Raw genomic sequence first — 21,342 nt, 5'->3', positions numbered from 1 at the left:
CTGCATCGTCGGAATACGTGCGACTTAGAAGTAGGCGTGGCACTGGTTAAAAGCGGCCATCAATAGCGATCTGCCTGTCATTTTCCCCTTAGAATAACAACCAGATCACCTCTGACCAGCCTGTTTGCGAAAACAAGAAGCTTCAGAAGTTAACAAAGAACATTTCAGGAAATGTGTCATTCTAATGAGTTGCCCAGAGGTGGCTTCCCTGGGAACAAGCCCTCCCAGTTGACCATGACATGCCGTGTTCCTCAAATATTTGCAGAGCCTAATGACATTGACTTTTCCAAACCAGAACACAAACCTAATAAACTATGGACAATGAACAGAATTTATTCTCCTTGGAGCAGGTGTGTGGTTGGCTTTTTCCCCCCCTGCAGAGCTTGCTGTCAATATTATCTCATTAGGAAGTAGCCAGCAAAATGGAACAACCCACTCAGTGCCCAGGTCTGGGTTTTTCTATTTATTCTCCAATAAAAGGAACCAGGGCTTCTTAGAAAAGTGGCTTTTTCGAAGATGAGGGCAGGAAATATACGAGATGATCTGCCTGGAGTAGCGTGTCAAAGGACACAGGAGCTCCCGATAGCCGGAGCTGGAACAGTAACACCAGAATAATACAGTGTTGAATTATGACCCACAGTATACAATAGCCACCCATGGATCCGTGCTGATTTAAACAAGTAGGGACAAAGCTCCCACACAGACTGCCACATGATTTATATTTTGGACGAGGCCTCAAGGGGGTGGTGCATACCTCCCCTTCCCGAAACGTGGGCTGACCACAGCCACTGCCTCTGAGAGACAGTGCCTTCCAGTGGGGAAGCGGTGAACGCGGTCTCGGCCAGGCCATCCAGGCCGGGGTCAACAGCGATGAAGTCATGCTGATTGCACACATTCTCGGTAAGATGGGGGAACGGCTCTTCACTGGTCGGCTTCCTCCCTCCAGACCCATAAGCCTGGTCTAACAGAGAAAAACCTCAGACGCACCCAAACTGAAGCCCTAACGAGTATTCCTCAGACTCTCAAGGCCACCAAAAATCGGTTTGAGAAACTCTCACAGACCCGAGGAGGCTAACGGACGGGAAGGCTCCCTGGACTATGGTCACGCCGCAGGGGCCTTAGAACACAAGAAGGACACAAGGAAAAAGCTGGTGAAATCGGAACGAGCCCTGGAGTTTACTTCATGGTGGGGTTGGCCTCTTGGGTGCCTTGCACGGGCCCGTGGGGAGCAAGACGGAGTGAGGGAGCTCTCTGAGCTGCCTCCGCCAGTTTCCATAAACCTAAAATAATGCTAAAAGGTTATTGAAATAGAAGATCCGTGACACATTCCTCTTATTTGACAGACTGTAACTCTTTTTCTGATGACCAGGCCACTGATTCTGACATTTCTATTTTGAACTTGGAAATACTTAGTTACGTTTCGAGATATACTCTTCTCTAGCAGAGCATGGACCTCTCCAGACAGAGCCTTCTACCTTCACGATCGCCCATCTCCTGCTTTTCCTTTCCTTTCATTGTATTAGCCTCTTTAGAAACTAACCACCACCAGGCCACAGGCCACAGCCCTCTCGTTCACAATCAGGACAGGAAGCTCCTGGCCGGTGTAGATGCCACGGTCAGGGTTTGAATGACGGTGTGCCCCCAGAGGGGTGATCTGTTAGGCGGGCCTCCCCTGGATGTAGTTGTTCTGTGATGGGGGCAGTATTTAACCTTTCGCTTCCAGATTTGTATAACGATGATCTAAACTATGACCAAGTTCCGCCGTGTATTAGAATCCTCAAACAGGAATTACAGCATGCTCAGAGGGCGAAGGAAGCCCTAAGCCTTACAGAAATTTCCCTCTTGGGTCTAAGACCCAACAGTCTGAGTCAATGTGACCAGAACCACAGAAAAGGCATCCACTCCAAGCCGTGCTTCCTCACCCGCAGAGTCAGTCCCTGCCCTGCCTTGGAACAAGGATTTGGGAATGGGATTTGAAGAAGCCAGTTGCTTCTGTCAGGGTCTGAACGCAGAGAGCCTCTAAACCCAGCCACCGTGGCACAGCAGTGTCCGCACGTCCCGAGAGGGACCCACCCATTCCACAAAGAACCAGGCCAAGAGCTCTGGGTTTGACTTCATTTCCAGAAGCTGTTGACCGTGCCTTTGAGGAACACACAAAGCCATCTTCGCGACCCGAAATGCTCAGGAGGAGTAGCAAGTCGGAGATTCTGATCCCCGCAGCTAGAAAAAGGGAGACGCACGCAGCTGTTTTGAGTTAACGTGGTCAGCCCTGGGCATCATTCTTATTTGGAGATTTTACTTAGAAAGAAATTTCAATATCCTTTTAATTGGACTTAAGTCTCCACTGGGTAAGCCGGTGGTTAACCGGCAACCACACCGTGTCCACAGAGGTGGTTAGGAGCTTGGCTCCCGACCAAGGGCTTGGCGACTGTGTGCATTTCCATGCTGGTGCCGGCTCATTCCCCCAGTGCAGGCGACCAGACCACCAGAACGTCCGTGGCCCCACACGGAGGAGCCTGCCCTGTGCCTTCAGGGCCCTCTCGGCACCTGGCGGAGTCCACGGGATCAATCAGTCTTAGCCGCCGTTATCATAAAAGCTTTCCTGGGACACAAGGAAATGTTAATGGTGGAGTCATCTGTAGGCGGTAAGATTAGGATTGATTTTATTTTCCTTTGTACTTTCCTGTTTTCCACAAAGCACTTGTAATCTTCTTCCTTTGTCAGAAAAACATTTTAGCATAAAAAGGACCCCTGTATCTGCTTCCCAGATCAAGTCAATATGTGCTTATGGCATGGGTGTGAGAAATCCTGATTTGGACGTGGGGGGGGCTGCTTTTACAAGGTGGCTGCCAGTTCAATTTTCTTTCTTTCTTTCTTCTTTCCTTCCTTCCTTTCTCTCTCTCTCTCTCTTTTTTGGGTAATATTTTATCTATTTACCTGACAGAGAGAATGAGAGAGCACAAGCAGGGGGAGCAGCAGAGGGGGAGGGGAAGCAGGCTCCCCGCCAACCAGAGAGCCCAATGCAAGGTTCGATCCCAGGACCCTAGGATCATGACCTGAGCTGAAACCAGATGCCCAACCGACTGAGCCACCCAGCTGCCCCATGACTACTCGATTTCCATAACCAGTGTCCCGGGGAGCTGTGTCCCATGTCATGACATTCGGAAGGCACGCGGATTTGATTTGCTTGCGGGTGGAGCGGCGCCATCAGAAAAAGCAGGACCCTATTGGGTAGCCCATGCCTGTCTTGCCTGAGTATTCAGGGAGAGCTGATGAAGACCTGAGAAACATCATTTGGCCTTTTGATTCTTAAGATCAAATTGCGATGGCCATATGCCTATGGCAGGGATGGGTTGGGGTGGGGAGTTCAGCGAAGGTTTTGTGGGTCATGGTCATGGTTCTGGGCCAGGCAGGGGGGAAAGGGGGTGGAGAATGGGGGTGCCATGGTTAGAATATTGTGCTGACAGGCCCGCTGCTCTCTGGTGTTGTGTGAGGACTGACAGTGGGGGGGGCACAGGCAGAAGCAGGGAGCCCCGTCATAGTGGGGGGTGGGTGTTACGGTAACTGTAGTTACAGTACAGGGAGTTGGCGGAGAGAAGAGGAAGGGTCGGTTCGGAGGAATTTGCGGTTAGTATTAAAGGGAAGTGCTGGGGACAGAGGTGAGGCCGGAAGAGGGAGGGATATGGCGGGATGCGAATGAGCTGTGTTCCGCGTCAGCCTGGAGCCCGGGGCCACCGCGGGTGCCCTTCTGGCCTGTCTAGTCCAGTTTCTCCCTCCCTTTTGCTGGCTGCCACCTGAGCTAGATGTGGTCCTTTGGAAGAGTTTTCCCAGTGCAAATAGTGAGCTCATGACCCAGCATGTTTTCAGGATGCCTCTTGAAACCAGCGTGAGTCCCAGTTTTGAAGAAAAAAAAAATGCCATCTTACTAGAGCAGGAATGACTAAAGCAGACACAATGGGTGAAAATAGCCAACGAGCCCCATTTCAGGACATCGGCATTGAAGAGGGTGACAGGGTGGGAAGGGGGGGCAAGCCTGGGGCAACAGCCAGAGGGCATGGCTGCCGACCTGTGGGCTGGCGCTCTAGGGGGCCGCCGATCCACCCTGACAGAGAAGGGGCAGCAGGGGACAACGCAGAGGGAGAGGACACTTTCGCAGAATAAAAAGTCAGGCAGGGAAAACCTGGAGAGGAAGGGTCACGAGTATGACATCACTAGCCAGCGGGGAGGCGCGGGGCCCAGCGTCTGTCAGGTCAGGCCGGCGGACAGCAGTAGGGGAACGAGATGGGGTAGACCGCAGCTGTCACAGAGACGCAGAACATGGAAAAGCGCGTCACAGAGTATCTGTGGCGTCCCTGATAGTCTCAGTGTGTCTTGAGGACAGTCACACTTCTTACACATCTTCCCCAGCACACATTCCTAAGGGAGTTGATGCACAACCCCAGCGTGCGCACAACCCCCACCACCCTGCCCGTGTGAAAGCACAGCCGTGGTTAAAAAGTTCATGTTCTTGGATGTACATTTTAAAGTCAGCTTTTTACAAGAATATGAAAACGGAATCATCCCTGCCATCATTTCGATGGACTGAAACTGCCCCATTAGGACACCCCATCAGGACACTCAGTACCCTTCGCCCAGAGCAAAGCCCCAGCTCCGAGCAAGTCGGAAATGACGCACTTCCTACAGCAGGGGGCGCCATGCACCAAGTCTGCAGAGGGCGTTCCTGTTAGCTGCAGAATTTTTCATTCTTTCCCATTCTTGCCCGATTGGAAGAGTATTTAGAAAGTTCCAACCCAAGCTTCTGCTTAGCCTTAATTTTCCGTTGGCTGTTCACAGTCAAACTGAAACGTGCTCAGGGCTGGGGGCAGGGAGCCCGGGGAGCTGTTTGGTGGGTGGAGAGTTTGAGCCTTGCAAGATGCAGAGCTCTGCGGCTGGACCTCGGTGGTGGCTGGGGCACAGCTGTGAGAATGTACTGACCTTCGCGTATGCAATGTATGTATGAATGTAATGTACTTTAACACTTAGAACTTGAAAACCTTTACAATGTTGCTTTTTTCCCCCTTCTAACAATGTTGCTCTTTAACAATGGTTAGGATGCTAAGTGTTCCAGAGAGGAGAAGGAAGTTGGGGGAAACGGGAGGGGGAGACAAACCACGAGAGACTGCAGACATGGAAAAACCAACTGAGGGTTTTGGAGGGGAGAGGGCTGGGGGGGGTGCTGGGTGAGCCTGGTGGTGGGTATTGTGGAGGACACACACGTATGCGTGGAGCACTGGGTGTGGTGCATAAACAATGAATTATGGAATACTGAAAAAAAATTAAATAAAAAAAAAGATGTTAAGTGTTCCACTGGGCGCATTTTACTGCAATGAAAAGACCTTTCTATACTGTCATTTCATGATGAAGTTTTTGGTGGAATTTTGGGCACCAACCGTCACTGTTTTCACCTCCTCAGAGTTCTTCCCAACAAACCAGTAAGCCCCACAAATCTGCAGGGCCATGAGGATTTCCTTAAAAAGCAGATGCTGGCGAAAGTGGGAAGGAAAAGCGGAGCTTCGTGGGAAGGAGCAGCTCTTACCCCTTCTGATCACGCACCAAGAACCTTCTGTCGCTACACACTGTGGGGCAGCGAGGGAGAAAGCTTCGAATTCAGTTTATTTACCTTGGGTCCTTTTTGTCCTCCCCATGCACAAGAGGGTCATTTTCTTCTCCCGGATAATGTGAACAACGGGCGGGCAGTGTCCAGGCGCGGGGGTGGGGCCACCAGGCAGAACAAAGCCTCAAACAGGCCGTCCTTGTTGGGGACACAGGGTCAGCATGGTACTGTGGCCGGAATAAGGCCTGTAGTGTCCGCTGCCCTGATGGCCGAGGGACGGACAGCCGGCAGAGAAGTTCAGCAGCAGGAAGGTGAGACTGGGTCACTCTCATGAGCTAGATGTTTCAGTCTTTGAAGACAGGGCCAGCCGGCTAAGGTGTCACGGGACAGTGGGCTTTCCCTGGTTTGCCTGCTCAGATTCGGCAGCGCCCTGGCACACAGCCAGACGGGCTTTACTGACATGCAGCCCTGAACCGGGCATGTTCCGAAGCAGGAATTCTTGATGCTTACGGGGTGATGTGCTATGCGACCTCACGAAGCACCAAGAGGGGAAGAGGGACGTGCGGCCAGAGCATGTGAGGCCCTCCCCTCTACACGAGGAAAGTAGATGGACACGGGACATGGGAGCATTCATCTAGAGCCCAGGATGCAACACTGGCCCTTAAATAATGCAAAATGGCTCCTAACGGGGGACACGGGAGCAGCGGCTGGCAGCGCGGGTCATGGAGATGTCCCCAGCCTGCAGGCAGGGCACCTTCCTTCCCCAAGATGCTGCTTTTTCTGCCAGCAGCACCTCGGACCCAGAGAGCAGCAGGTGGCCAGAGCCGGGTGCTGGCCGGGATTTGGGATGCTCTATGTACTGATGGGGACAGCGACTTAGCTTCCAAAGGGAGCTGGAGGGACGAGGAGGCAGAGCCGAGTTTCTGTTCGTAGCTTTAGGATTTGTGCTTCCTGGGGACTTATCTAGTGTGAACAGCATAAGAAGTATTTCAGGATCATCTGAACCTCACCGAAAGGGATTATCTCGCACGTCCCAGAGAAAGCACCGGTCTGCTTCCTTCTCTGACGCTGCTCTCTCGCTCTCTGCCCCTCCTGGAGGGACCCTCGAGGCCTGAAGCCCTGCAGCTTTAGGATTAACATGTTTTCAATACCAGATATCTTCGCCTTAAATTCTGCAGTGGCCTCCAGCCCTTGACGGCCTCCATGTCCCTCCAGGCTTGGGGCTCTGGAAGGCAAGGGTGGCAGAGGCAGCCCGGTGTGTTGCAATCCCATGCCTGATTTCTACAGACCACTCCCTCGGTCACTGGCTTATCTCGGGAAGCTGGGGTCGGAGATGGAGGACAGCCTCCGGGATGGGACTCTGACCTGCCAGGAGGAGGAGGAGGAGGAGGAGGCTCACATGGGAGTGAGGGACTGGCCCCCCCTCCCCCTCCCCTAGTAACCGGGGACAGTAAAAACAACAACAAAAAAACCAATGACCTAAAGAAAACAGATTTCAAATTTTGTGGAAAAGAGGTAAGACCGCGTAGTGCTGGGGCTTCTGAAAGGGGCCGGAATTGCTCTCCAAAGAGAGACGGCCTCACACACCCGGGAGAGAGGAGAGCACACAGGCACCTGCTTGCACACCGATGTGTTCGCTCAGCCCGGCTCTCCCCGGCTGCCCGTCCGAAACGGCCTCTCCCTCACGCTGCTGCCTTTCATTTTTCTCTAAAGCACCCTGTGCACTTTGCAGAGGGGCCGTGAAAAGATAGATTGCCTTCCAGATCCCAGGCCACACCAGTATCGATCACTTTATAGAGCAGCAGGTGTGATTAAATTAAGGATCTTGAGATAAGATTATCTGGGAATGTCTGGGTGGGCCCTAAACATCACATGAGGGCCGGGGAAAGGGGGGGTCCGGGCACGCACAGAGAGGGTGGGGTGACGCGCAGGGAGCCGGAAACCGGAGTGCCGTGGTCCACCAAGGCAGCCGCCTCAGGGAGCTGGGAAGCACAAGGACCAGGCCCTTCTCTGAAGCCACAGGAGGGAGGGAGCCCGCAACGCTTTGGCAGCAGCCCTGTCCACTGAATTTCGGCTTCTGGCCTCCAGAACAACGAGAGAATAAACTCCGGTGGTTTTTTAAGCCATCAGGTCTGTGGTGATTGTTGCACCAGTCAGAGGAACGACCCCGAGGCCCGACTCCGTCATATCCGTGCCCTGCCTGTCTTCTCCAGATGAGAAATCCCACGAGCAAAGAGACTTGGTGTGTTTACTTCCCCGTGGAAGCCTCAAAGCCGGGCAGGCAGCAGGGGTCCAGCCTGGTGGAAGGCTCGCCACCAGCAGAGCCTCGTGCTTCATTCCAAAGCTCAGGCTTTGGACAATGTTTGCCATGCACACGTGTGTGGCTTAAACTCTTCCCATGCGGGCACGTCTCATATTTGGTTGGTGTCTACAGATATACTGGACTTCTGAGCCAGAAGACTGAAAAACATTGATTTCTCTTGCAGGGTCACAGCAGACTGTGGGGTGACAGACATTTCTGAGCTGGAGGGGGCACTGTCTGTACCCTGCCCTGGAGCCTACAGACAGGAAGGTGTGATGGGACATGTGAAGAACTTTCCCGGGCCTCAGGGAGAAAAAGGGTGCATGCATTATACATCTTGTGTATGCGTCATGTCCTTCTATAGAAGATATGTATAAATCGATCCAGATGCCGATTTTTGTTGAAATGCCCCCAAAATTCCCATGGGAATTTGGAAGGATAGATTAGTAAAACTAGAAAAATTCACAGATGCACTCATTGGCATCCAAGGTGCCCAGAGCTGCTTGTTTACATAGGCTGACTTCTTATGCTCCCTTGGAATCCTGTGTGTCTGGGGACCCCCCGAGCACGGGAACGCGCTCTTGGCTTACAGCCTGCCTGACTCGAGCTAAGCTGCAAGGTCTTACAAGGTGGGTATTTTTATCATCTCCTTCTGGCAGCCAGGGAAGCTGAGGCTGTTTCGGATGACCTTCCAAGCTGCCCAGCAGGTGCAGGGAGGAGCCAGTATTTGACCCCAGGCGCTGGGACCTCAGGGACACATGGGTAAACACCACACTCTGTGGCACTGAACTCAAGCTGGAGGTCAATCCCTCTCCCTGGCCCCCTGGCCATTCAGTGAACACGCAGCCCTGCCTCCGAGCCCCTCTCGGAGTTGTGAGGCTCTTGAGCTCGCCGAGCCCCATCCGGTAAGAGCCGTCTCTCAGGGACGATGAAAGAGAGGCAAAGGCCATCCACCGTTACCTAAAAGCGACTGGACTTTCCAGGTCACCTTCCAAGTCCACCTCCAGGGGCAGGGGACGGGAAGAGGCAGAGCCATGACATACTGTGTGACCTGAGTGCTTTTTGATTGTTCTCCTTTGTTCCCGGGTCCTGCGGTCTCCGGCGTCGGTAAGCACACAAAATGACCATTTAACGTGCGAACTGGTGTTTAATGTCCTCCATGTGCTCATCTCACACACAGCTTGAGGTACACACGTCTGCGTGGTGTTCTTCGAGATCACGGAGATATTTGCCGCCGGCTTTGCTGACGCCCTACATATCCTACCAGTGTCAATCAAGAGGACACCCAGAGTTTCGGGCCAGCGGGAACACGCACACGCCCAGGGCCCCACGAGCCTGGTGCTGTGTGAGCGCGACTGCGGTCAGAAACCCGAGAAGCCGCGGACCTCAGCCTCGTGCTGTCCGTGCATCTTCTTGTGAACGGCTGTCGGGAGGGTCTGGACGGGCTCTGACTGTCAGCGGAGACTAATAAAAACCGCTTGAAAGAACCCCAGAGAGTCATGAAAGAGGACTCCTCCACGTCTGCGAATGAATCCCCACTGGGTTACTTTGCCATTTTGCCGGAGCAACAGTTCACGACCATCATCTTACTCTGATCAACCTGCTGTTGCGCCAGAAGAGCCTGGAGGAGCCTGAGAAGCACGCCGGGGATGCGGGGCCGGCCGGGGATGCGGGGCCGGCCGGCGGCCTTCAGCCCGGGCAGGATTCTCCGGCCGATGGGGTCTCTGCCGCACCCCCAGGTGGGGACGACCGCATCTTACCGGGACGTGTGCTCTCTGCACAACACAGGTGTGTTCAGACCCGGTAAACCGAAACTAAGTAATCTGTATCATTTTGTGCCAAATCAGATACCATTTATAAGATCCGAGGGGGAAGCAGTGGAAGTATCAACGTTCTGAGAAAATCTGGGGAATAAATACGACTAAATTTGTTCCCGGGAAAGCGGGAATGTGTTCTGGCTTCCCAGTGTTCGTGACGGAGGGCCTGGTGCAGAGGCTCTAGGTCATTCGATTAGTGGAAAGCAGAACAAAGCCGGAGAGCAAAGTTACCTAAATTGAACACGGCTGCTTCTCCTGGACGCTGGGATACCAACACCACCCCGCCCCCCAAGCCTCAAAAAACCCACATCAGCAGAGATATAGTTAATCACATCAATCTGGGACCATCCCGTCCCCACGAATAATATTTTTACCTTACATGGAGAATCAGGAAATAAAAGAATAGGGATGTCTTATGGAAACAGTAAGTGCGGAGATTAAAAAGAACACAAGTTGCAGAATTGTTACGTTTGGCTGATCAATTCACGTGGCCTTCAGTGACTACAGGATGATTCTTTCTTTGGGAAACAATGTGGTGTGAGTTCCCCAAACCGGAAGGCTTAGCGCAGCTCGAGGTTCTGGTCCCAGGCCTGGAGCAGTCAGGGGGGCAGTGCTGCGATCAGTCTGCAGTGTCTGGGGACGGTCCCCTCCAGGCCTGTCCTGGCTTTTGGTCGCAACACATGGTCTGGATGCCCCTCCTCCCCCCGTCAGACCAGCAGTCCTACTGAATTAGAGTCCCCACACCTTCCTTATTCACCTACTGGGAACGCATCTTAACCTATTTCCAAATAAACCTATTTCCACATTCTGAGGGACTGAGAGGGGGCTAGGACTTCAATGCAGCAATTTTTGGTGGACACAATTCAAGCCATGAGAGTTTGGAACAGACGATTCAGGGTTGAAGGCAGATTCACACTTTCCCTTTTTACTACCCATGATGTCAAAAAAGCAAAGCTTAGGAGGATGTGGAGTAAAAACCTATTTTAAGTTTTTAGAAAGAACCAGATTCTCCAGTAGTAACAGCTCCTGCCTGGAACCCTACTGTGTGAGGCAGGGCTGTCTGCTGGTACCTAGTGGCAACCTTCTCTCCCCACATTAAGTGACGGCAACACACACGTACACACCACCAAACAGCCTCCGTTTGTTGAAGATGAGGGAGGCCAGTGGGGTATACTTTGGAGACCCTGGCACAATCCCAGGACCTCGGCAGGGTCTGAATCTGGGGTCTCAAAGCCACCTCTGGAGAAGCTGGGAAGACGCTCACTCTATACCTGCCTTCCTGAAAGAGGCCAGCTCACCAAAAACTGGAAAAGCTTAATTGGCCAACTGACAATCTGTCAAATTCACTGATTTCTTAAAAATTTGTCTTTTTAACTCTTCTAGAATTTATAGTGATTTGTACTGGGAGGATAGGCAGGGCCCTGGGGTCTCTGGGGCCTTCACATCCTCCTGACCTATCTGTGTCCCTCACCTCTGTCTCTACTCCATTTTGCCTTGACTTCCAACCTCTCTGTTCATTTTCTAACCCATAGTCTCTCCCCCTTCTCCTTCTGACCCGCACTCTTCATCTTCCCCTCTTGTCTTTCTCTGGGTTAAAGGGATGCTGGGTATGATTGTATAGGTTGTTCACTGCACAAAAGTACCCGCCTAGCTCTGCCTGCCAAGATCCATTTGGACAGATACCCATTTCCATTTTGTAGAAAGGGGGTTGGGGAGGCCTCATCAGCAGCCAAGCCTGTGCCTTGCACGGATTCTTCTCCAACTCTCTTGCAGCAGAGAGGCTGCCCTCTTGGCACTTGCTCCCCAAAGCTAGAGCAGAAAGGAGCTTAAGAGAATACCAAATGTTCTTAAAATGCTATTGTGAAATCAAAATAGATATTGGTCAACTAAAATCACCCAAAGATGTTAAGACTTCTCCATTTAATTTGATTGGCTATGAACTTTAGAAATAAGTAAAGAGGGGTGCCTGGGTGGCTCAGTGGGTTAACCCTCTGCCTTTGGCTCAGGTCATGATCCCAGGGTCCTGGGATTGAGCCCCACATCTCGGCAGGGAGCCTGCTCCCTCCTCTCTCTCTGCCTGCCTCTGCCTACTTGTGATCTCTCTATGTCAAATAAATAAAAAAAAAAAAAAAAGAAAGAAAGAAATAGGTAAAGAAAATATCTGGAGCGGATTGGCAGTTTGATAAATTTAGCAAGTCAATCCACTGGCTTCACCAAACTGGCCTAGCACCCAGGAATCGAAGTCTATTGTCTATATAACAAAAGGATTGTTGAGAAGACACATCCTACCCTGGTTAGCGGTTCCTATTTTACCCCATCAACCACCGGCTCAGCCTTGCTGTGGGCATGGCTGATGGCTGCTCTGCCATGTGGCCTCTTCTGTGTGGCCGCCATGCCACAGGCTCTTGCAATGCAGCCCACTATCCAAAGTCTTCCTTCCAAATTGCTTTAAGCTGTGTACGTTTCCGAGCCGTGTGTTCCTTTCCTCCAAACAGCAGCTGGGCCGTCTGTAGTCATCTTGCTAACACGGTTTGCATCCATGTCTGCTCCTTTGCTGCCACGGAGGGGACCCCAGTTGACCTGACAGTTCTACCATTTTGAAGCTCATCTCTTGGAGGATCTAAAGCTGCCCCTTCCCTCACCCTCCCTGCCATCAAACGGGACCATCAGCGCTTCTTCCTGAAGGCAGCTCCGAGGGGCCGAAAGGAAGATGCTTCCAGAGTATTTGTCCTTTTCAACTCCACCCGCCTCCTCAACCCCTCTTCACAGATGTTTGCTGCCTTCCGTGAAGGAACACTCCCAGATAAGAGCATGAGGCAGAACCCCCTTGTGGAGTAGGACAGAAACTCTGAACTACATTGCGAATCCATACTAGGGTGTGAATAACGCTGTGCATTGTAGCATACTGGAGTATTAATGTCTTATTAACCATCAAAGGTGACACAGCTGTATTTTTCACAGGCCAAGCTGGATGTTCACCCCCAAAATGTCAGGGCTCCAAGAATGAGCCCACTCTGATGGAAAGATGGATTTTGTTGTTGTTGTTCTAGACAGCACACATTTTCTCTTTAAAAAGAGTCAGCATCCCTGGGTCTGTAGAATCTCTGGAGTCAGCTCTTCTCAAAGACCCGAGGAGAAGAGCCAGCGAGCCCAAAGAAGCAGAGCGCTAGAGAGAATGCTCTGATCCCAGTTGATGTACAGAAGGTTCTGGAACCATCAGAAAGCTCAGAGTCTGTATGTAACCTCATCCACTGGAATAAAAACAATGTGCACTGCTCTTGAGTATTTCGGTGGCCTTCGGTGATGTTAGTTCCCCAGCACTAAGAAGTCTTAAAGTTAAAAAAAACAAAAATGGGGGGCACCTGAGTGGCTCAGTTGTTAAGTGTCTGCCTTTGGCTCACGTCATGATCCCAGGGTCCTGGGATCGAGTCCTGCAACGGGCCCTCTGCTTAGTGGGGAGCCTGCTTCTCCTCCTCCCACTCCCCCTGCTTGTGTTCCCTCTCACTGTATCTCTCTCTGTCAAATAAATAAAATCTTTAAAACAAAACAAAAATGGACTTGAGAGGAAAGGACCTCTTAAAAGCTTTAAAAGTCGGATAAACTGAGGGCAAATAAAGAGACTGTTGTTCACCGGGGTGGGTACCATTGGTACCTTTGACTCAGAGGTGAGTCTTAAGTGGCGGTTTATTGAGCACCTCCTTTATCAGACAGGACGCTTGGCCCTGGGGGTGGAAGGTGGCTACGTTGCACACCCGATGTGGGCACTTCAGAGCCTACGAGGAGCGACAGATGTGAAGACTAAATACAGAAAGTGCTACAAAAAGGAACGTACACATTATAGTGACAGCTTAACATTTAATTTAGTTAAGAAAAACCAGAAACCAACCCTACACCTGAAACTAAGGTAACATTGTGTGTCAGTTATACTCCAAATTAAAAAAGTTGCTTACAGGGGCGTCTGGGAGGCTCAGTCAGGGAAGCGTCTGCCTTCGGCTCAGGTCATGATCCCAGAGTCCTGGGTTTGAGCCTCATGCAGGGCTCGCTGCTCAGCGGGGAGTCTGCTTCTCCCTCTTCCCCTGCCCCTCCCCCTGCTCAAGCTCTCTCTCATGCTCTCTCAAATAAATAAATAAAATCTTAAAAAAAAAAGTTGCTTACTTTCCCCCTATGTCTTTTAAGGTCAATTCCTGTGGCTAAGTTGTTGAACCAATGGACTGAATCATTGCAAGCGTAATGTATGTGAGACACTTCCCGAGCACCTAACTCAAATACTCCTGTTTTTTGTGTGAAAGAAACCGCCATTTCAAGCATGACGCCCGCGTCTGGAGGCTCAGGGCCAGAGAGCGGTTCCTACCTGCTGAAAACTTCACAGTTGGGACAAAAGGGCCCGGAGAGCGGGCCTGGAGGCTGGCTTCTGGCAGGTTCTGTCCCAGGTGCTCGGGTGAGTCACTAATCCTCTCTGAGTCCCCTTCCCCTTCTAAGAAAGGAAGGGTTTTGGCTCGCTTGTCTCCAAGTTTTTTTCCAAGGAAGGACTCTGAGTCTCCATTTCTGTGGGGAAAATCTACCCTGACACACTCCAGCTACAGGAAGGAAGACGCGATTCGAATAATGAAATAAATAAAGTCTTCATCTGGGAAATCTAGGCATTTTTCTAAGTTATCACCATTTCAGAAACAAACCAGTTGCTTGTCTCAGAGAGACAGATTATTGCCCGCGCACCAGACCAGAGAAGAAACAGCCTCAAACCCAGGCTGGTGGAGTTCTCCATCCGACTCAGCTGTAGCCGGGCAAGAAGTTTAACTGGAGTGAGAGCAGACAGCAGAGGTCAGACCCGGATCGCCGAGCCAGTGACAACTAGAAGCTTCTGGCGCTCAGTGAGGGATGAGGGCCAAGTCACAGAACCTGGCACTTGGTTCAACTCAACTTTTGACTTCCAATCATTTCCCATCGTCTCCAAAAGCTGAGGTCTGTTCCTGGAATAGAAGCCTTCTCAGCTTTTTCTAAAATACTCTTTTAAACAGTTTCAAGGCTGCTCACTGTTTTCCTAATATTTTAGGGAACTATGGAAAAACTTGCACACCATAGAGAAGTAACACAAATAGGGGAGCAGGGTTTCTGGGGTAACCGACGACACAGGCGAGCTATTGGGAATTCCTCCTGGGCGAGGTGGCACAGAAGGTGTTCCTGACGCCCCTCCCCCGCCTCCTCCATCAGAGTCAGGAGGGAGGGACTGACAGGAGGGGCAGGTTGGGGCAAGGGGCTGCTGAGGACGCAAGGTCACGATGGGTGACGTGACTGGCTATTAGTCTCATGTTGCCCTTGTTACAATCTATTCAGGCGTAGGATCCGTGGATCAAAGATTAAGTCATGGGCTTTGGAAAAATATCCATCAAAGGTTTAAAACGCGCTTAGGGCTCGATGATAAATAAGGATCACCATCAGGGCTCATCAAGCCAATAGTTCTTGTGACGAAAGGAAGAGGGGCCAGAGTCACCGTGTTCCTCTCATCAGCGTAACCAGCCCTTCTGCCCTGGTTTTCAATGACGAGAGTTGCACACCCCTGGCATTTCCGGAACATACTTGTACTTTATAAACAGAGAATTTCTACAGGACTTAGGAGGAACTGCGGAGCCCAACAACAAAGAGGAAGACTGGACTGAGTTCAAAAGACCCGCATTTTGGGGCGCCTGTGGTCGCTCAGTTATTGGACCTCTGAGACTTGATTTTGGCTCAGGTCACGATCTCAGGGTCATGAGCTCGAGCCCCACGTCATTGGATCCCACGCTCAGCTGGAGTCTGGGATTTTCTCTGGAGTCTGGGATTTTCTTTCTCTCTCTGCACCCCTGCCCATGCCTGGACCCTCAAGTGCGCTCTAAATAAATAAAATCTTAAAAAAAAAAAAAAAAGAGAGAGACCTGCATTTCTTTTTACTTCCTTGTCATCTCCACCTTTAGAACTCAAAGGGCATGGTCTACAATGTAAGTTTGTTTATGAAAGTGCTTTTCTTTCTGTTTTGCTACTATAAACAACCTTCAATTATATACCATGTGCTTTGGGCTATCGACCATGTACACATTTTTTCCAAGTTTTTTGAACAGTATTTTTTACATTGAAATTACCCATGGGGATGGATAAAAAACCCGTGTTGTTTATGTAGGCTGTGCGCAGAGCGCGGGGCTGTCCTTGGGGCTCACGGCTACGTCCGCAAGAATGACCCAGGGCCTGGGATCTTACAGGCCAGCAGACGGAAGCAGCGTAAGTGGGATAGGGAAGGAGCTTCTACTGCGCTAACTCAAGTAACACCAACTTAATTTGGAAGAGGGTCAGGGATGTTTATACGCTTGACTCTGAATGTTGAAAACGGGATCAGAAGTTATTCAGTAAGACAAGAGTACTGTTAAAACAAAAGGCAGGGGTGCCTGGGTGGCTCAGCGGGTTAAGCCGCTGCCTTCAGCTCAGGTCATGAACTCCGAGTCCTTGGATCGAGCCCTGAATTGGGCTCTCTGCTAAGCAGGGAGCCTGCTTCCTCCTCTCTCTCTATCTGCCTCTGCCTACTTGTGATCTCTATCTGTCAAATAAATAAATAAAATCTTAAAAAAAAAAAAGGCAAACAAAAGAACTTTTCCTTTTTTTTTAAAAAGCATGTTAGTAGTCCCCAGACCTGCCAGAAGTCTACCCTTTATTCCTAGATTCAACGACCTCCCTAAGGAACGACTGTTCATATTTTGGGTTGTTAATGAATTCCGTATAGCATCACAAGTAGGGAGCACTACAGTCCTCCCTTCAAAATGGCCACTCCCCTTTCCCAAAAACAACGCCGGCAGGGGGCGTGGGGTTGTCGGTCTCTCCCCTTACCGTGAGTGATAAGGCCATGCAGACAAACGTGAACTTCTTGATGTGGGCCGCGGTCACGGTGTTGCTCGTGCTCACCAGTTTATTGCTGGGGTTATTCTAGGGGGAAGAGGAGGACAGGTTACCCTCGGCTGACCACACATGCCACTTGAAGAACGTCTTGTTTCGGTTTTATTTGATGCGTCTCAGGTATAGATGTCCCCTGACAGCTGGGAAAACGGCTGTCACTTTGTCTCTCTCAGGCAGCGGTCAGGTTGCTGGACGTGAACATGAACCGGAGGGAGTCACAGATGGACGCCGGGCAGGGTCTCCTGAATGTGCGCTCCCCTTGCCACCGGGCCCCTACCCAGCCTAGCCCAGGGTCCCAACCTGTGCGGCCCCTCCTGGTCACCTGGCATCTCCTCAAAGCCACGGCTCCCCTTTGGGGCCCCATCCTCCCTGTCAGCAGACCGGAAGGACGGGTGGGCATTCTCAGTCCTGCTTGCCCTGATGCTGACTACCCCCCTCGGATTCCAGACAGAAGCTCTTGCTCTGCCCCTAACACACATGATGTTTTCCCATTTCGTGCCTTTGCTCCTCCTTGTCCTATTGGATCTTCTAATTTTCAAAGCCCCCTTTTGAGGGCATGTCAGTGGCACAGCCCATCTGTTTCTGAAAGCCTCTCTGACCTTTGACTCCTAACTACCCTGGGGTCCCTCTTGCTGGAGTGCTGGTCAACCCGAGAGCTCTCCGGGCGTGGGTATGTATTCGGGGGACAGGCATGGAAGCCCGTGAGGTAGGCACTGGCTCTCTGGGATAAAGGATTGTGCCCCTCACCCTACTCTTTCCCTCCTGCCACTTAGCATGATCTCTCTTGAGTAGAGAAGGTGCCCATCTCTGTTAACGCTTAATTTTAAGCAAAGAGTGCGGACAGCTCAAATGTCCTCTTGCATATTCCCGAGGCTTCCTGAGACCATCCCAGTGCCACCGTGAAGCATGCCCACCACCTGATTAGACAAGTGTCTGGTCCCTCACCATGAAAACCAGCGGAGGAAAGAGCCCCCCACCGCCATTGGGATCCAGTCAGTCCCAGAGGTGACCGACAGAAGCCAGCCCCCAGCAAGTGGCTTGCGACTCGCTGAACAAAAGACACAGAGGCAGAGCGCAGACAGGTTCCACTCAGAAAAGAGCTTCTGACAGTTCCTTTCCTTTGGAGGCTGCCGGAGATCTCTCACATCCCTTCCCCATGATGCCTCCAGCACAAACATCTGGTCGAGCCTATGTTTTCCTAAGTCCAGCCTCTAAAGTGAATCTGCTTTTCTCAGTAACAGATTCAGCTGCTACAGTGAAGTGCAAGTCACGGTAGGTGCATCTCTCCATTTCTCTGGCCCTGGGGGACCCGCGAGAGAGGTGCCCAGGGGGCTCACCCCCAAGAATCCAACAACCTCAAAGCACTCATGTCACCTGTGATGGGACAGCAGGGTACCACATGTGTCACCTGTGGTGGGACAGCGGCATGTGCCACACGTCACCTGTGATAGGACAGTGGTGCGCCATATGTCACCTGTGGTGAGACATTGATGCATCAGCCATGTCACCTATGATGGGACAGCGGCATGCCCCATGTGTCACCCGTGGTGGGACAGTGGTGTGCCACATGTCACCTGTGGTGGGACAGCAGGGTGCCAGAGAGCCCCAGGTGTGCTTTCATTTCAAAAACAGTGCGTATTTCTGGCAGCAGGGTTGGAATAAAGAAGCACGTATCATTAGATTGGCAGGTGTGTTTCGCTTTGTTTGCCCGATGCGCTTAGACGCAGACTCTTCCGCAGATGATAACTGAACGTCGGAGAGATTATGTACGACTGCAAAATTCTCCCAGTGGATATTTAGCGAGAGCCGTCAGAAGTTATGCAAGAAATGTCAAATCCCTTATTCTGGAACGCACAAAGAGGCTAGGATTTCCATTGTCAGTGCAGCCAACCCTGCAAGTCCGCACAGAGGTGTCTCAGATTTGGGTGAATAGACAGCATTCCCACGGATGGCTCGGAGGCGCTCCCTGGAATGCCCGGAAACAAAGAGGGAGGCTCCAGAAGGATTCTGTGACCGCAGTTGCTGGCGAGACATACGCTCGCTACAGGGGTTGCTTCGCAGCACCTAACCCGGGTGATCACGGGCAAAACCAAGTTTTCCTTGGATGCTCCCCATGAAACCGTACAGTGCTGTATTGCTATTGTTAAGTGGTATTATTTCAAGGTAGCCAAAAACATTCCAGATGAGACTTTCCCAGCCAGGAGTTCCTAATATTTAGTATCTGCTGTTCTCCTCTGGGTTTATTATATAATCTGATTTTCCAAGAGCTAGAAATTTAGCAAAAAGACGTATATCCATCTCGGTTTTCTAGGATTTACTTCTATGTTCATGTTCCTTAAAAGGAAAGCAGCGACGTCTGCTCATAGATGGGGTTAAACTCCTGCAAACAGGGACCGCCAGGAGAAAAGTCTGCTGGGGAGCGCCCTGGCTCAGGGCGCGAGGTGCGGAGGAAACCTCTCTGGGGCTCCACGCCACAGGCTGTGCCCTCTTCCAGAAGCCCACAGACAACCACACATTTGAGAAGCCGGGCGCGATGTGGAGAGAGAGTGCCCCTTATGGCCTGTGGCTGGGCCTTGCTTTGTGGGTTTCCCGGGCTTCCGGATGCCCACACGGGTCTGGCAGTGGGTGGCAGTGGGGCAAGGAGGGAGCCCAGCCTCAGCCAGCCAGAACCCACGCTGCCCGAGCGGCCAGAGCTCATCGGCTGGGGTCCCTAGCAAGGAGGCCGCCTCTCCTCATATCCCAGGGCTCTTGTTGGGATCAGATAAAATGGCTCTGAGCTGGTTCTACAGAAATTCAAGGCAAAAGGGTTGGTGTGAAAAATACAAGTGCAGGTGTGTGCTTCTTTCCTAGTTTTCATTTCACTGTATTTTTAAAAAGATTTTATTTTTTTATTTGAGAGAGAGAGAGCACAAGCAGTGGGGAGGGGCAGAGAGAGGGGGAGAAGCAGACTCCCCACTGAGCAGGGAGCCCAACACGGAACTTGATCCCAGGACCCTGAGATCATGACCTGGGCCAAATGCAGATGCTTAACTGACTCTTGGTTTTGGCTCAGGTCATGATCTCAGGTTGTGAGTTCGAGCCCCGTGTTGACCTCTGCATTCAGCAGAGTCTGCTTGAGTTTCTCTCTCCTTCTCCCTCTGCCCTGCCTCCTGCTCACTCGTACGTGCGCGCTCTCTCTCTCTCAAATAAACAAATAAATCTTTAAAAAAATTGTACACTATCTTTGGGGCTTATGTTTTGCTATAGATGTCTACAGATTCAAGTCATTAAGCTTTAATGATAAAGGACATTAGTTCAACGATTGGTAGGACAATGCCGACCCAGCCGCAGGCTGCGAGTCTGAAGGGTTTTGTGCAAGCAGCGGCGGGGACAGAGCTGTGGTTAACAGAGGCTTTCAGCGGGGATAAGTCCGCTGCATCCAAAGAAACCTGGACCCAGGCCGCTGCAGGGACAGCTTCGGGGGGCATGGACACTGCGTATACCGAAAGACATCCATCCAGAAGCTTAGGACCTCAAGGGCTCAATCCTGTCTATCCCTTCACATCTGCTATGAGGTCAGCAAAACATTTGTTTAATTAAAAAAAAAAACAACAAACCACAGAAACAAAATCCAATGTAATAAACTTTCTTGAGATTATATTTTCCCCTTGTAAAAAATTTAATCATTTCTTAATCAGAATTACCTACAAGTGAATATCGTTTGGAGGGCATTAGAGGGTTGGCATGAAAGTAAGCTTCATGACTTCTGTTATTTTCTGGGGGAAATCGTCCACAGTGACGCCTGACGCCCCCCCCCCCAGGCCCCACCCCACATTCATCTTACAGAGGGAGGTGAGACGGGGAAACATCAGCGTGTTCTTCATCAGAGACGCCTGTCTATCACAGGCTAATTTTAAAGCGAGTGTTTCCGACACCACGCCGCACAGGTGCTCACCTTGTCAAAAGCCGGGTAGACAGCACGGATTTCCGTCAACCAGCCATATGGCATGTGACCCACAGGGTATGTGGCTGTCAAAATCGCCACTGCCTACAAGAGAAAGAGCCAGCAGTTAGTGTCGGCGCCCCAGGGAGCAGCTCCAGTAGCCGCTCTTGCCACGGGCCAGAGGCAGCGGTCTCGGTGCAGCCACCGCAGACGGATCACTCCACGCTGGGCGAGAGGTGCTGGCCGGCCGCAGGCGGGACTGAGGGAACGGGGAGCGACAAGTGCTCCACTGCGACCACGGATGGGAGTGGGATCGCGAGCCTGGGCGTTGGCTGGACAAGCTACGATTTGAACCCAGGCCCACCAGACCAGGGACCTTTGCTCCTTCCATTGAGCCAAATGGAGCCCTCCAGTCTAGCCCAGTTCTGGAGTCCCGAAATGCGATTCTGAGCCCTTTCTGCTCTCCAGGTAGTCTTTGCTTAGGGTTCACGTCTACGCCTCATTCCTGTCCTTCTGGGTGGCTGGCAGTAGGCGCTAGTTGGTGGCTTTATGGTTTTCTCCTTCCGACTCAACTCACTTTTAATCTGTCTGGCCAGAATAGCCCAATTTTGATTTTTAATTTAAGAAAACTAAAGAAATATTTCTTGTGGAAACCAAACATATCCTTCCGTGAAAATGAGAGTTTCTCTTCTTATGCAAATGAAAATGAAGGCGAGTGAAAACAAAGCATCAAACCCTACATTTTGGCAGAGTTCAACTCTAACTAGCTAGTAAAGGAGAAGTACAGGCT

The 21,342-nt window shown here is 51.3% G+C and overlaps 1 protein-coding gene across 1 annotated transcript in view; it reads right to left on the bottom strand.

Annotated features, from left to right (window-relative positions):
• Positions 1–21,342, bottom strand: part of ANKH (ANKH inorganic pyrophosphate transport regulator) — a 124,797-nt gene that overhangs the window by 11,383 nt on the left and 92,072 nt on the right. The window contains exons 7-8 of the mRNA XM_082723311.1: positions 20,565–20,657; positions 16,565–16,660 (exon numbers count right to left, since the gene is read on the bottom strand). Of these exons, the coding sequence (XP_082579437.1) occupies positions 16,565–16,660; positions 20,565–20,657 (189 nt within the window). The remainder of the gene's footprint in view (positions 1–16,564; positions 16,661–20,564; positions 20,658–21,342) is intronic.

Source organism: Mustela nivalis (assembly GCF_964662115.1).
Source record: "Mustela nivalis genome assembly, chromosome: 3".
In the NCBI taxonomy this organism is placed as follows: Eukaryota; Metazoa; Chordata; class Mammalia; order Carnivora; family Mustelidae; genus Mustela; species Mustela nivalis.
This window is presented reverse-complemented; position numbering and strand designations above follow the sequence as displayed.